General features: G+C 37.1%; 1 protein-coding gene across 1 annotated transcript in view; it reads left to right on the top strand.

Annotated features, from left to right (window-relative positions):
- LOC139736809 (scavenger receptor cysteine-rich domain-containing protein DMBT1-like) overlaps positions 1-6,691 on the top strand; it is a 36,395-nt gene extending 29,704 nt beyond the window's left edge. The window contains exon 13 of the mRNA XM_071647473.1: positions 6,375-6,691. Within this exon, the coding sequence (XP_071503574.1) occupies positions 6,375-6,691 (317 nt within the window). The remainder of the gene's footprint in view (positions 1-6,374) is intronic.
- The last annotated feature ends 9,897 nt before the right edge of the window (positions 6,692-16,588 follow it).

Below are 16,588 nucleotides of genomic sequence, written 5' to 3'. Positions count from 1 at the left end.
TAGCGGAGGGGTTACCCTTGTTGTCTCCGATCATTTTAGAGACGTATAATCGTTTGGCCGTTCTTATCATGGATGTAACTCTATTTCGTAGTTTTTTATAAATGTCCCAATGAAGGATCCAGACTTTTTAGCTTGCTTTTTTATCTGGTCCCTTTCTCGAATCTTACTTAATACATCATTATTCATCCATGGTGTCTCTTTTTGTTTGACGCGCCAGCCCTTTTCCGAAGTGGAACATGTTTGTCGAGAATGGAATTGAATTTAGAGACCAATAATTCATAATGCTTTTTCTACATCACTTTCCGCAAGCACGTCAAACCAAGACACCTGCTGTAAGTCTTCAATGAATTCGTCTTCACATAACTTCTTAACAATTCGGCTGACTACATATCTATGGTTACCTGGCGATGGTTTGGTATTACCCCAAGTAGCCATGACCATAAAGTGATCGCTTAAACTAAGGGGTATTACATCACAAAATGATATTTTGTCATGATTTGAGGAAAAGAGAACATCAATTGTGACCCTGCACCTCAAAACAAACAAAAAGTCGCCAGACATGAATTTTTAGTTAAGGCTATATTCTAAAAGAGCAGACTTTAAGCTTTAGAATGATGTATAACTCAAGTCAAATGGACTCTCCTAACCTATCTATATATTGGAAAGAAAGCACAAACTCAGGAAAAGTGTGAACTGAGAAAAGAGGCTGTGAAGTACGGTGTTTATTCAAGCGCTTAATCTTTACCAAACCGTGCTAGCTGTGCGATGAATGGGACAAAAAAAAATAGGAAGTAAACCACCAGAGTAACAACAATGAAGGGATTATCAGATTAAACTGAAATTAAGCATGCCTCATTAACACATTCTGTACATAATTAATGCCAACTTTCAGAGCAGTAGCACTATCCTTTCAAACGTTATTAGAGTTGAAAGTGAAGAGTGTGGACAAGATTTTTCAGATATGAAAAAGGGATTCGAAAGACACCTAATCACACTATTCTACCAAAAATGTTCGAGATAAACTGCTAAAAAAAAATACACTATCATGCCCGTTTTATACCAAATTTTAGCATAATGTAAAAGAAGACCCGCTCTTTCAGAAAATATGAAAAAGTCAAGTTCGACTAGGTTGACCCATTTCACTTATTTTCAGTCCTCACGCAGAATTAGTGTGTGCAACTTTATGTTCGTTTAGAGGTGCACGGTCACAAGTAGAGTTGAGGTTTTAGATGTAATCCGAGTAGGCAATTCAACGAATTGCTTCAGCTCGTGCTCTTCCGCTATTTGCAATAAACGTTTGGTGTGATGTGCTGAGAGCACTTTGTTAAGATCACAATTCATGTCACCCCCAAAGACATAATCAATGCTCTGGGTTTCAATATTCTCTAAGAGATTTTCTATCTTATCAAACATATCGATATAAGAATCTGGGGGTCTAAAGTAGTAAAGCACAAGAAATGGTTTTTGTTTTGGTAGACAAATTTCGATACACAATAAATCCAGTTTATCATCAAATATATCCTGTCTCTTTTTGTATATTACAGACTTATGAATATATATCAAGATACCTCCACCATTTCTTTTTCTGTCCATTCTGATGCTTGCATATCCTTCAATAAAAATTTCATTATCAGTAATAGATTGGTCTAATCTTGTTTCAGAAAGACACAAAACATGGATTTTATTTGTTTTTACTACGTGTGTTATTTCATCAAAATTTTTCAAAAGAGAGCATACATTCAAATGTGCAATATTAAAACCAGGATGCGAGTTTACGTGCTGAAATATAACTTCAGGTTTTTGATGACTGATAAATGTATCTGGAGACAGTTTATCAAAACTTTCCTGACTGATACTTACATGTTCATGGTCATTATCATTCAACTTATCTATATTTCGAGGCAGTTCATTCATTAAACATGCATTGCACATCCAATCTACATCAGAATTGAAAAGTTCATGAGAAGCTCCTGAGCAGCGAAAGTGTGCCCATTTTAAACAGGAGACACAAAGTATACCTTTTTGGATAGACCTGACTGACTTGTCACATGATAAACACGGAAATTTAACAGCCATCTATATAACAATATACAAAAATAATAACTATGTACAAGTGTTCTGATACCTCACAGCTTTTCAAGATCTGCTCGATGTCGAATGTTCACTATCTTGCTATCCCTTGTCAGTGCACGAATTCTGCCGTCATTGGTCCACACCCTGGTGATCGAGTCGCATCTCAGAGCCTCACGGACGAGTTCCATTGCCTAGACGATGTCAGGTCTTCGCGAATGTATATATATCGGGGTTTTTTTTCAGCTTCATTCTGGCGGCATACACTTTCTGACGAACATTGTACCGTGCAAACTTGACAATCAGTGGCCGTGGTTGATCAGCTCTTCCTGTCTGAGGTCTTTTCGGTGGAATCCGGTGTGTTCTGTCCAGGTCGCCTTCCCCCACGTTGAAACCGAGGTCGAGTTTGGAGTTGAGAAGTTCGAGCACAACGTCATCGCTGATTTCGTCCTTCTTCTCCGGCACGCCGTATATTCGAGTACTGCTCTTGTTCCTCCTGGTAGTTTTCGCTGTCAGAGAGCTTTTTCTCCAGTTGTTTGTTTCTCAAGTTCATTCACTTCTTGTTGCTTTTTCTCGACGTCCAGGTTGACTGCTGCATACACACTTTGAGATACCCGGTCTATCAGAGCCGCTGCGAGGAGGTCAACCAACTTTGAAAGGATGGGCTCGGCACAAAGCATTTCTTTTATCTGGTCTTTGAGTTTCAATTGTCACTCTCGATTTTTATATAAGATGGTATGATTTAAATACACTTCTTGTATTAATTCTTTTCACTGAATATCATGAACGCGACTGAACCCGAGCGAGCGGAGCGACGAAGGGGGAGGGGAGGGGGTGGGAGGGGGAGTCCTGTTTATTAACCTGTAATTTGACTACTCACTGTCACTTACATTCTCTTTATTCAAATACCGGGGTGCGGCCTTTATTTATAACCAAATGAATCATACCAAAATTCGCGGGAAACCCAGCCAAGCATTTCTTACCGCGCTGCGAGAAGGATGCAGCTGGCAACCTCGATCTCGCCAGCTGTTGGCCTAAAAATTCTTTCTACCTAGACAGTAGCCCACCGTAAACAAGAGGGTAGGAGCAAAGGGAAAAAATAACCCTTCCGTGCCGTTTATCTCTGACACCCTCCCACGTGAGATCATTTTGCATAATGATGTTGAAAATGGTGCAATTTGATGCATGTTTTTGCGTGTTTTAACGAGTTGAAACTGTCCAACTTGTTAAAGGTCGCAGTATATTCTAGTGTAGATTATTATTGCATAATTTGCCTATAATACAATTATATAAAATGTGACCGTGCACCTCAAAATGTAACATAAAGTCGCACACACTGATTTTGCGTGAGGACTGAAAATAAGTGAAATGGGTCAACCTAGTCGAACTTGACTTTTTCATATTTTCTGAAAGAGCGGGTCTTCTTTTACATTATGCCAAAATTTGGTATCATAAAACGGGCAGGAAAGTGTGTTTTTTTAGCAGTTTATCTCGCACGGTAGAATTTTTTCGGTAGAATAGTGTGATTAGGTGTGTCTTTAGAATCCCTTTTTCATTTCTAAAAAACCTTGTCCACACTCTTCACTTTCAACTATAATAACTTTTGAAATTATGATACTGCTTTGAAAGTTGGCATTAATAATGTACAGAATGTGTTAATGAGGCATGCCTAATTTCAGTTTAATCTGATAATCCCTTCATTGTTGTTACTCTGGTGGTTTACTTCCTGTTTGTTGTCCCATTCATCGCACAGCCAACACGGTTTGGTAATCTTTATTATTATATTCTTTATTCACTTCCTACAAAGCACATAATACAGTAAAATATTCCTGAAAACATGCAGATACAATGTATAAACATGGATACAGAAATGAAATATAAAAAAAAAAATAAACAGACACACACATAAGTCCTCAGTGAGATCCAACAGACATCCACATTTAAAAGATTAGGCGCTTGAATAGACACTGTACTTCAGAGCCTCTTTTCTGAGTTCAAACTTTTCCTGAGTTTGTGCTTTCTTTCCAATATTTAGATAGGTTAGGACTGTCCATTTGATTTGAGTTATACATCATTGTAAAGCTTAAAGTCTGCTCTTTCAGAATATGGTCTTAACTAAAGATTCATGTCTGGCGACTTTTTGTTTGTTTTGAGGTGCAGGGTCACAAATGGTATCATTTAAATAAACTTTTTGTATTCATTCTTACTCTGAATATCATGAACGCGACTGAGCCCGAGCGAGCGAAGCGAGCGAGGGGAAAGGGGAGGGTGTGGTCCCCCCCCCCCCCTCCCACGGTGAGAACTTTTTGCATAATGATGTGAAAATGGTGCAGTTTGTTGCATGTTTTTGCGTGTTTTAACGAGTTGAAACAGTCCCACTTGTTTGAGGTTGCATTATATTCTAGTGTAGCTTATTATTGCACAATTTGCCTATTATAATTTGAATAAGAATTTGTATTAATTCTTACTCTGAATATCATGAACGCGACTGAGCCCGAGCGAGGAAGAAGGGGAGGGTGTTGGAGGGGGATTCCCCCTCCCACGGTGAGAACTTTTTGCATTTTGACGTTGCAAATGGTGCAATTTGATGCACGTTTTTGCGTGTTTCATCGACTTGAAACAGACCCACTTGTTTAAGGTAGCAATTTATTTTCATGTCGATTATTATCGAACATCATGGCTATAAGATGGTTTTATTTAAATGAACGTCTTGTATTAATTCTTTACACTGAATATTATGAATGCTGTCTGTTCAGCAATCAAACAGAAAAAGCATGCACACGAGGGTGTAGATAGGGGCATTTCCCCTCCCACACGAAGGTGATTTTGCATTTTCAGACGTAAAAAAAAAAAATAAATCGGAAATTGTCATTCCCAGAAATGTACTAAGTCTAAAATGGGTAACGAGCAATGGAATGGTGGCAAGATACCTGCCCTATATTCAAGGGAGCTTTTTATTTTCAGTTTTAAGCTTTTAGAATTGAGTTGGAATATCTGGAAATTTTTCAATCAGAAGAGAAGTGTAGCAAGTCTGTGGAAGGAGATTCTGTATAATTTTCTGATTGCAGTTAAATGTTCTGGTGCACACATTTTGTGTCATATTTGGAAAAAAAATGTTCAAAGTGTAGCCACAGTCTACTTCTATGCATGGGGGGGGGGGGGGAGGGGCGAGCGAGCAGGGAGAAGGCATTGGCGAGTGTTATCTCTACCCTTCCCGTACGATGGAGCTTTTGCCCTTTTAAGGTTGAAATTGAGATATCCCGTATATGTATATTTGATGGAATATAATTATGGGAAATCATAAAACAACAAAACAAAACAAAACAAAACTGATGTGGGGGGGGGGGGGACTGAGGGAGGAAAGGGTCGATTAAAAAGGAAATTCCCCTGTACATCAGGGAACTTTGAGTTTTCGGAATATAAGTTATAAGTCATGTGCACTCAGAATTATTCATAAGTTTTTGTAAATCAACGATCTGGTGTACATGTTTGAGTGAAATATTCAAAACATTATCTTATTTGATGAAAGGTTGAAAAGGAGACCCGTTTCATGTGCATGCATACAGTATACACGCATTTTTTTTTTCCGCCTCGCAAATCCCCGGTCCAAATCTTAGCGGGGGGGGGGGGGGGGGGGGGGCGACCGCCCCCATCGCCCCCCCCCCCCCCCACGCCCGTGTGCTGGAAAATCCTTCCTCGCAATAAGCCCGCGCAGCTTACCCGGAAAGGTGTTACAGGGCCTTAACACATGTAAGCCTAGGGTACATATTAATTGCAATGATTATTCTAAATAAATGTAACCGTCAGAATGAGAAAGTTCAATAGACAATCATAGTTGTTTCTCTGAAGCTGAAAAGTGAGTACCTCTTCATTATAACTGGAGATAGGTTTACTGATGATGAGAAGAACTCTCTGAAGGAGTTTAATCATATTTTCATGGTTGTAAAGCCAAATTGTATATCCTTGGGGGGAAATGAAAACAAACCATTTACAAGATTAACCTGATCAAAAAAAAAAATGCTCAATCTCATGTTTCAATGTCACAATCGGCGACTACTCATGTAAAACACATACAAGACGGCGGCCTTTGAGGCCGCACACGGTTGTAAATTATTATTCTTGACTTCATGCTTGTTCCTACTCACTGAAATGCGCCTCCTTTTTATTCCCTACTTTTAGCACACCCCAAGATTTAAGCCCTGCATTATTTGCAAAATAATAATCCAACAATTGTAGCTGTTTTTTTTTTCATCTGCATAATGTTATAGTTGTTCACCATTTGATTATAATTTCCCGATTTCAAGTGCGACTAGTAGATGGCGAAGATAACTCCAAAGGGAGAGTTGAATACTACTACGGTGGTCAGTGGGGGACTGTCTGCGATGACTACTGGGATATCGAAGACGCAAACGTGGTGTGTCGGATGCTGGGCTTTGAGGGCGCCTCAAATTATTCCTGCTGCGCCGAGTATGGCCAGGGATCTGGCCTGATTCTGCTGGACGACGTCCAATGCAATGGCACGGAGAGTAACCTGGCAGATTGCCAACACAGCGGACACGGCATGAACGACTGCGGGCACCATGAAGACGTTGGTGTGGAGTGCATACCAAAAGGTAACTAGACTTGGAATTTGTAAACACTGACAAATTAGGTGATCCGATCTGTTCGGAAATCAATTATATGAGTCCTGATCCAAATAAGCATGACCATACAGGTTTCATCGGTGTTGAGGGGACATTTGCCGTGTGATGTTTGGATTCTCATTTAGAAAAGGGAGTCAGACCTGCCATCGTTGGTACAGAATTCCGTATACACTAACGACGATACAGAATGAAGTATATTTGACCTCTGACCCCACTTTGCACACTCAAGATGACGTCTGAGCAAAAAGTAATTACGTTATGAAATGATCCTTGTAACATGGTCTTTGCGTGTGCAAAACATGGGAAAGATAGGGAATGTATATACCAAGATACAGGATGAACCATTTATGACCCTAATTTACATACCGAAGATGGTGTCCGATGAAGTAGTTGTTATTTTGTGAAATAATGTACGTGACATGAACTAAGCATGTGCAAATAATGGGGGTGATAGGGGCTGTTTTTCCTGAGTTATTGCAAAGAAAGTTGCAGAAAGAAAGAAATATCTCAGTACATCGAAGATAAGCTTTAAATTTCAACCAAGTTTTTCGACGTGATGTCTACGTCGTATGAAAGTATTGAGGGTACATTACCGATAGCCCAAAGTCTCAGCTACAACATGTTAAAATCTGGGAGAAATTCAACGAAGCATACGTGAGCTAGCGCTCGATAAAAACAATCATGTCAATTTTCACATCTAGAAAAATTTCCTCCCATAGAGATAACACGTCATAACGAAAATAAAGAAAGTAGTACATATGACCTTTGACCCCACTTTGCACAGACAAGATGGCATCTGAGAAAAAAGTGGCTATTTTGTGAAATGATCCTTGTAACATGGTCTTTACGTGTGCAAAATATGGGAAAGACAGGAGATGTATTCACCAGGATACAGGATGAAACATTTATGACATTTGACCCTAATTTACATACCCAAGATGGCGTCTAACGAAGTAGTTGATATTTTATGAAATAATGTACGTGACATGAACTAAACATGTGCAAAATATGGTGGTGATAGCAGCTGTTTTTCTTGAGTTATTGCAAAGAAAGTTGCAGAAAGAAAGAAATATGTCAATACATCGAAGATAAGCTTTAATTTCAACCACGTTTTTTGACGTGATGCCGACATCGTATGAAAAAACGAAGGGCATATCTTCGATAGCCCAAAGTCTCAGCTATAACATATTAAAAACTGGGAGAAATTCAGGGAAGCATAAGTGAGCTAGTGCTCGAAAAAGATAGTCATGTCAATTTTCATTTCCAGAAAAACTGCACTCCCATAGAAATAACACGTAAACTGGTCAAATTTGACAAGGTTACTTTCAATTCATTTTTACGAGATGATGCCGTCATCCAATCAAAATTTTGTAAAAAAAAAAATATGAAAGAACAATAAATAAGCTACAACATACTGAAATTTGGGTGTAAATCGGTTAAGGTTAAGTGAGATACGCTCGAGTGAACTTGAAATTTGATGACGTCATTTTGAAAATTTACTTTTTTTAATTCATTAAGAAATTTGATATCTTTTAATCATTTTGCCAATATCGCCAACCCATGAAATGACATGTACAACTCATCATCAGCTTTCAGAATATGTAAAGAAAATGGGGGGTCACCGTCCATCCTGACGAGTAAAATCGTATTTAAAATTGGCGGTTTTTTGGCATAGTTGCACTTTATATCGCCATTGAAGCGCGCGGAATTTCAACTTTGACGGGCCCGTATGACGTCATATTGAGTCGGATTGACTTGAAACGTACTAGAATTATTCCTTGACACTTCAGACATCTGATGCGCGTGAAAAAAACGTGAAATTTCTATTGCATAATATGAGTTGTGCATGCGTATATGCGCGCGCGCGTACGCGTCCGTCCAATTTTTTTCAATTTTTCAAAAAATGCTCCAAATGATCTGAAACGTGTGCAAAAAGATTTGAGCTCAATTGGAGCATGTCAACATTTTAACGTGCGCGTACGCGCACGTTTTAAGTGCAAACTGAAATTTGAGAATATGAGTAGAATGGGTTTGACTTGAGATATATGTGACATAAATTTCATTGAAAAATTCCATTCCAGTAATGAGATATGAATGAAAATGTGTTTTCATATAATGACGTCATAGTGACGTCACGGTCGATTGATCACTATGATGTTATAGAATCTGTCGTCTTTGCGACATGATACATATGTGGTATAATTTTGAATTTGATAGGGCGAGGACTTTCTGAGCTAACCTGTGCACAACTTTTGGGGAGAAATAAAGAATCAGTACAGATACAGAAGATGATCCGAAGGATACTCGGATCACCAATGTTTGACATTTTACATCCACGTTTTTACTGAAAAATATGTTGAACGAAATTGACAATCGGAACATGGACCTTATATACATGGACTATGAACGGAGGTGTTTCTTTGATCCCATTGTCACCACTGCCACCTGATTATGTGCATCTTAATGAGTCCACTCAGGCGTCTGGACAATATCGATTTTGTGATCATGTGTCGTCACTAACAAAAGAATTGTTTTTCTCATTTTAGTCTTGTTTCGCTGATGTGCCTTTTTTCAGACGGAAATGTCTTTGACTCAGTGCAGATGATCAGGAGCAGCAAAACCTGAGAGCATGACAAATTTTGTGTCAAAAGTTGGGTAATTGCTGATGCGCACCATTTCGCACACGCATAAGACCTTGTCTAATGGCAAGATTTGCCTGTTTTCTGCCATTACCTTATCCCATCCCTTTTTGCTATGGAATGAGCTTGAGAGAAGTGAAATATTGAGATCACAAATGACAATCATTCTGACAAAATTCTAGCTTTCTTTTGAAAACTGCCTGCTTCTCCCAAGCGAAATTGTTTAAGGCATGATTTCCTATTAAACATACACATCAACTGCACATTCACTTTACCTGATTTTTGTGAGTTTTTTTTTCTTCTGCGCATGTAGTTTTAGATTTTTCGAATCTCCGTCTTGTTCTTCTCCCGGTTCGCTGGTGGTGACGACGATGGGATCAAAGTTGTGAAGCATGTACAAAAAAAAAAATATCTTTGTGGCGCTTTCGAGATGTACAGGAGCATGAATGTCTTTGTATATTAGGTCCATGATCGGATTGAGAAGGGTCAACAAAAAGAAGGGTGATTGGGTTGAAGCTGATAAATACTACTTCAGTCTTTGCATTGTTATATTATACTATATGTGACAGTGCACCTCAAAACGAACATAAAGTCGCACACACTGATTTTGCGTGAGGACTACAAACAAGTGAAATGGGTCAACCTAGCCGAACTTGACTTTTTCATGTTTTCTGAAAGAGCAGGTCGTCTTTTACATTATGCTAAAATTTAGTATAAACGGGCAGGAAAGTGTGTTTTTTAGCAGTTTATCTCGAACATTTTTGATAGAATAGTATGATTACGTGTGTCTTCAGAATCCCTTTTTCATTTTTGAAAAACCTTGTCCACACTCTTCACTTTCAACTCTAATAACTTTTGAAAGGATAGTGCTACTGCTTTGAAAGTTGGCATTAATTATGGACAGAATGTTTTAATGAGGAATCTTTAATTTCAGTTTAATCTAATAATCCCTTCATTGTTGTTACTCCAGTGGTTTACTTCCTGTTTTTTGTCTCATTCATCGCACAGCAAGCACGGTTTGGTAAAGATTAAGCGCTTGAATAGACACTGTACTTCAGAGCCTCTTTTCTCAGTTCACACTTTTCCTGAGGTTGTGCTTTCTTTCCAATATTTAGATAGGTTAGGAGAGTCCATTTGATTTGAGTTATACATCATTTTAAAGCTGAAAGTCTGCTCTTTCAGAATATGGTCTTAACTAAAAATTCATGTCTGGCGACTTTTTGTTTGTTTTGAGGTGCACTGTCACATATACTTATATATATACTATAAATTCATATATATATATATATATATATATATATATATGACCGTGCACCTCAAAACGAACATAAAGTCGCACATACTGATTTTGCGTGAGGACTGAAAATAAGTGAAATGGGTCAACCAAGCCGAACTTGACATTTTCATATTTTCTGAAAGAGCGGGTCTTCTTTTACATTATGCTAAAATTTGGGGTCATAAAACGGGCAGGAAAGTGTGTTTTTTTAGCAGTTTATCTCGAACATTTTTGGTAGAATAGTGTGATTAGGTGTGTCTTTAGAATCCCATTTTCATTTCCGTAAAACCTTGTCCACACTCTTCACTTTCAACTCTAATAACTTTTGAAAAGATAGTGCTACTGCTTTGAAAGTTGGCATTAAATATGGGCAGAATGTGTTAATGAGGCATGCTCAATTTCAGTTTAATCTAATTATCCCTTCATTGTTGTTACTCTGGTGGTTTACCTCCTGTTTTTTGTCCCATTCATCGCACAGCCAGCACGGTTTGGTAAAGATTAAATAGACACTTTACTTCAGAGCCTCTTTTCTCAGGTCACACTTTTCCTGAGTTTGTGCTTTCTTTCCAATATTTAGATAGGTTAGGAGAGTCCATTTGATTTGAGTTATACCTCATTTCAAAGCTTAAAGTCTACTCTTTCAGAATATTGTCTTAACTAAAAATTCATGTCTGGCGATTTTTTGTTTGTTTTGAGGTGCAGGGTCACACACACACACACACACACACACACACATATATATATATATATATATATATATATATATATATATATTTATACATACATTTATTCATTCATGTTTTTATTTTAATTTCCAATCCATATACATAGGTAATACAAACGTCAACATGATTATAATACATATTGTTTCATAAATGACTTGGTGGAAATGAAAACTGAGGGGATGCTAAAAAGGGAACTTGTATAGTACAGTCCCCTCATATACGTTTAATACTGTAGTACATTAAATACAAAGCTTACAATACAACAATACATGAACCGTACAAGTTAGTCATTGAAAGTATACACTTTTCATAACATCGATGGTAAGATGAAGCATACGCATTCACACACACACACACACACACACACACATACGCACACACATACGCGCACGTACACACACACGCATACATAGGCCCTATATACACACAGAAAGAGAGGGAGGGAGGGAGAGAAGGGGGAATAGAGAGAGCGAAGGGCAGGTCAGTATTCTCGACGCAGGGCGAAGAAAAAAGAACAACAATTCCAAATAGTCAAACTAATTATGGGGTACAATATTTCTAGTAGAATCTGTTATATATTTCTCGAGAGAATTCCATAGTTTTGGGCCACTGTAGATTTTATAAATAGAGTTCGAGTAAGGGGCAAATGATACTCATCTGTTTGACGAGTGGGGTATTTATATTTTTATTCTTATTAAACATATTTTCAAAAACAGAAGGAAGTGAATTATTATGTAAGCTATACATAGATTGACCAAGATAATAATAATACAAATTCCTAACTTTCAAAACCTTATTCTCCGCAAATAAACCGTCAGTATTGGAATATCTGGAGGTATTACATATTACTCAAAGTGCTTTCTCTTTGGAGCAAAAATAATCTATCCAAAAGTTGAATGTGTATTTTCCCATACGCTAGTTCATTACGTTAAAAAAAGGTGAAATTAAAGTTGAATATACCATTAACCTTTTAACGGGAAAACAAAACTTTACTTCAATAATTACACCTATAATACTAGAAATTGTACGGCATATACAATCTATATGGCGACTTTTTGTTTGTTTTGAGGTGCAGGGTCACATAATTATGTTGTTTCCAAGAGAGCTTACTATCTACAGTTACACCGAGAAATCTAAAAGAATAAATTGTCTATGACTTCAATTTCAAAAATTATATCATGTTGCAATTTATCAAGGGCAATTATCTATTTGATCTTAGCCATTGCATTATCTTGTTCAATTCTTCATTTATGATATCAACTAATGTATGACGATTTGAATGAGAAAAGAAAAGATTAGAATCATCTGCAAATAATAAGAAGGAGAGAACATTTGATGATTTTGGAAAATCATTGATGTAGATAATAAAAAGTAACGGCCCTAGTATTCTTCCTTGTGGAACTCCACAATCAACTGAACGCAAAGAACAATATTTTTTTTCATTGTTTATAAAAACAAATTGTTTTCTGTCTGTCAAATAGCTTATGAACCACTTCAAGGCCTTCCCACGTATACCATAATGATTAAGTTTATAAAAAAGAGTGCCGTGGTTAATCGTGTCGAAGGCACTGGGGAGGTCAAGGAAGATTCCTGCAGTATGTTGAAACTTATCAATGGCCCGAGATACTTTTTCAGTGAAAGATGATATTCCATGTGCTGTGCTAGATTGTTTTTTTTTTTTGGCGAAATCCAAATTGATATTTGACAAAATATCATTTTTATTTAAAAATTATATAATTCGAGAATAGTATCTTTTCTAATATTTTAGATATACTAAGCAAAAGTGAAATAGGCCTGTAATTATTCAAATCTTCCCTAGTACCCTTTTTAAAGATTGGAATCATTTTCTATGTTTCCATAGCATCTGGTACCTGCCCTTGTGATATTGATAAATTAAAAATGTAAGATAGCGGATCAACAATATAGAATATCATATTTTTTAACAGTATATTATCAATGTCATCATAACCATAACTTCTTTTGGAAGGTATATTATGAACACTATCTAAAATCTCATATACTGTTACAGGGGAAAAAAAAATTGAATTTTGATTATGTTGTACCTACATCCAAGTAATCTTTGAATTTATTACTAGACAACGGGGGTATTTTCACAAAGATTTCGGCCAACACTCGAAAAATGTGAATTGAATATTTCTGACAGCTATCATACGTAAATCTTTTATTCCAGATCCATCATTCTTAATTCTAGATATAACATTTCTTTCCTTATGCTTATTCAATGTTTCATTAATCAATTTCCAAGTATTACGCATATTATTTTTAAACAAATCTAAGTTTCTTGTATAGTAATTTCTTTTTTCTTTACGCAATACCATTGTGAGAGTATTTTTATAAGCAGTATACTTATCACGGGAGTACTGTGGTGTTTTTTAGCCTCATATACATAATAAAAGTTGTTTTTACGATTGATTGGACGTAATAGTGACTTTGACACCCATGGCAATCTTGGATCACGTTTGTAATTACGCAACTTCTTTCTAACTAATGGAATATGTATAGCTAACAAAGTAATAATCTTATTTATAACTATATATATCGCTACGGCGACTGATATGCCTCCGCCATAATGCATGGTTCTCCTAATAGGTCTATAGTACAATGTCTTGACAATGTGTGATGACAGTTTCAAACAATTGGCAAAATATTAAAATGACAGGTTTGACACAAATGTGCTGAATGTTCACTTTCCTAGAACTAGGTTCAATTGGATGAATGATTAAAATGTCAGAGTGCAGGTATTTGGGGAACTGATGATTTTTACTTGCCTTTTGACCCTTTTATAAGTTTATGCATTGAGTAATTTTTCAAGGTATTGAGAAAAAGTATAATTTCAGTATCAAATGGGAAAATAGCATTATCTAAACCTGGCCTTTGACCTTTGACCTCACAGTTCCAAAGAGAATCACTGTTAGGTTGAACATGCATAAATATGTAAGTTTCATGATGATACCTTGAGTTACTTTTGAGATATGGAGGAAAAAGTGCAATTCAGCACTTTCACTTGACCTTTGACTTTTTGACCTTTGACCTTTTGGCAAGAAACTTCCCACAGAATATATATTGGGTAATACATGTATACATCAAGTTTAAAAAAAAAAAACCTTCATTGCATAAATATCAGGAAAGTAGTGATATTTTGAGGAGTTGACCTTGACCTTTGACCCCCTGACCTTTGACCCATGACCCCCAACTTCCCTAGATAATCACTGCTCATCGGTACAAGCATATACTAAGTTCCATGAAGATACCTTGAACCATTTGCGAGATATGGAGAAAAACATGAAATTTCAATTTTTTTTCACAAAATAACCTGTGACCTTTGACCTTTGACCCTGTGACCCTAAAATCCACACAAAGTATTATCCCCCAAGTATATACCCTCATACCAAGTTTGATGTAAAACCACCACACGGTTCTTGAGATATCGACAAAAACAAAACGGAACGGACGGACGTACGGACGGACGGACGGACGGACGGACGACCCCGAAAACATAATGCCTCCGGCCACTTCGTTGCGGAGGCATACAAATATCATAAGCTACATTCGTATCTTGCAACACATATGAATCAGACCAGTCAATTTCAATCAAAGACTCTTGAAACCGGGCTATATTCAGAGGTGTAAACTTACGCCTTCTTTCATAATTCTGAACATTTTTGGTCTTTAAATGTACAGGATGAGCACATATAAATTGCACATACACATATTTGAAGCTGATAAATACTACTTCAGTCTTTGCAACGTTGCCATAACATATATATATATATATATATATATATCGTCGGGTGCCCGTGCATTGGCCGCTAACGCAATACAATTTGTATTGCGTTAGCGGCCAATGCACGGGCACCCGACGATATATATATACATATATAAAGAGTTTGTTTGCAAAAAACCGATAAGTCCATATTTGCCGAACTGAGATATTTGCGATTAAAGGTCAAGAAAAATAAAGAGAATAATAATAATCGACCATAATTTCAAAAATGTACCTTTATCTGTAGTGATCAATATATCATTTAAAAGGTATTATTTTGTACTTTATTACAGAGACCGTACTTCAAATTCTTTAAAAATGGACTTATCGGTTTTTGCGAACAATCTCTTCACATATATATAATTAGTGAGAAGAACGATGTGACTAATATAACTTTTTTTTTTTGGGGGGGGGGGGGTGGCTGGAAAAGCAATGTGTATAGTTTTGGCTACTGCCTGGGAGGAAACTGGATGGTAACTTTACGAGATCTACCTGATCCAAGTTAGATAATATTTCATGTTTCAATGTCACCATCAGGAACTACTTATGTAGAACAGATAAAAAAGAGCGAATGCAGTGAAAATATACGGCATTGCATTGCAAGAGGTAAATTCTAGACGTTACAGATCGCCTGTATCAACATGCGCATACATTTACTGAACATGTTAACATGATGAGTGAACATGACTTTTTAATTATTATTGGACAGGTCAAGAAAAAAAACAAAGATTAAATAAAAACAGTAATTAAACAGAAGGGTAAATGTTGAGGGATTTGTTAGAAGGAAACAAATTTAGAAAAAAAAAATCACATCTCAAAAATAAAAATGTTTGAGTAGAAGCAGAAAGTAACTCCTTCCTCCGCGTAAAGTCACTCTGTGCTGTGTTGTTTCTTTTCTGGTGAAAAGGAATGGTGTCAACGTGAGCTTCATAGTTGCAAAGACAAAGGGTACATCGATGTCGCCTAGCAGGAAGTATGACGGTCACGGTACATACCTGAACAGACTACCGGATTATGTGTCATCAATAAAACGCTCAGGAACTGCTCGTGTAAAAACAGATGAAAAGGGCAGTGCTGTTAGAATGTGAATCCGTTTACATGCTATACAAGAAATATTTTTACAATAGTAGCTGGTCTCTGATGCCACATAATGAATAAATCAGATCTTTGTATTAAAACTTCATTGACTCCTTGGGAATACTGTGCCGCATTCATAGTCTCCTTTTTTAGCCCTTCCTGAGAGTTACAGAGTGTCTTCAATATATCCACACTTAATCCAAGCCGTGATTTTGAACCCCTTTCAGCGGGGCATTGCACATGCGAACGGGCGACATGAGAGGGCGTCGTGTCAGCTGCAGCCGTACTTCAAAATGTGTCCTGGATTTGTCTTGGTTATCACCTAATATCCAACTTTCTGATACGCAACTTGTGGATGTTATAGTTATGTGTTG

This window comes from Diadema antillarum, unplaced genomic scaffold (genome assembly GCF_040938485.1).
Source record: "Diadema antillarum isolate AM-2024a unplaced genomic scaffold, OU_Dant_1.0 seq00000663_RagTag, whole genome shotgun sequence".
NCBI lineage: Eukaryota > Metazoa > Echinodermata > Echinoidea > Diadematoida > Diadematidae > Diadema > Diadema antillarum.
This window is presented reverse-complemented; position numbering and strand designations above follow the sequence as displayed.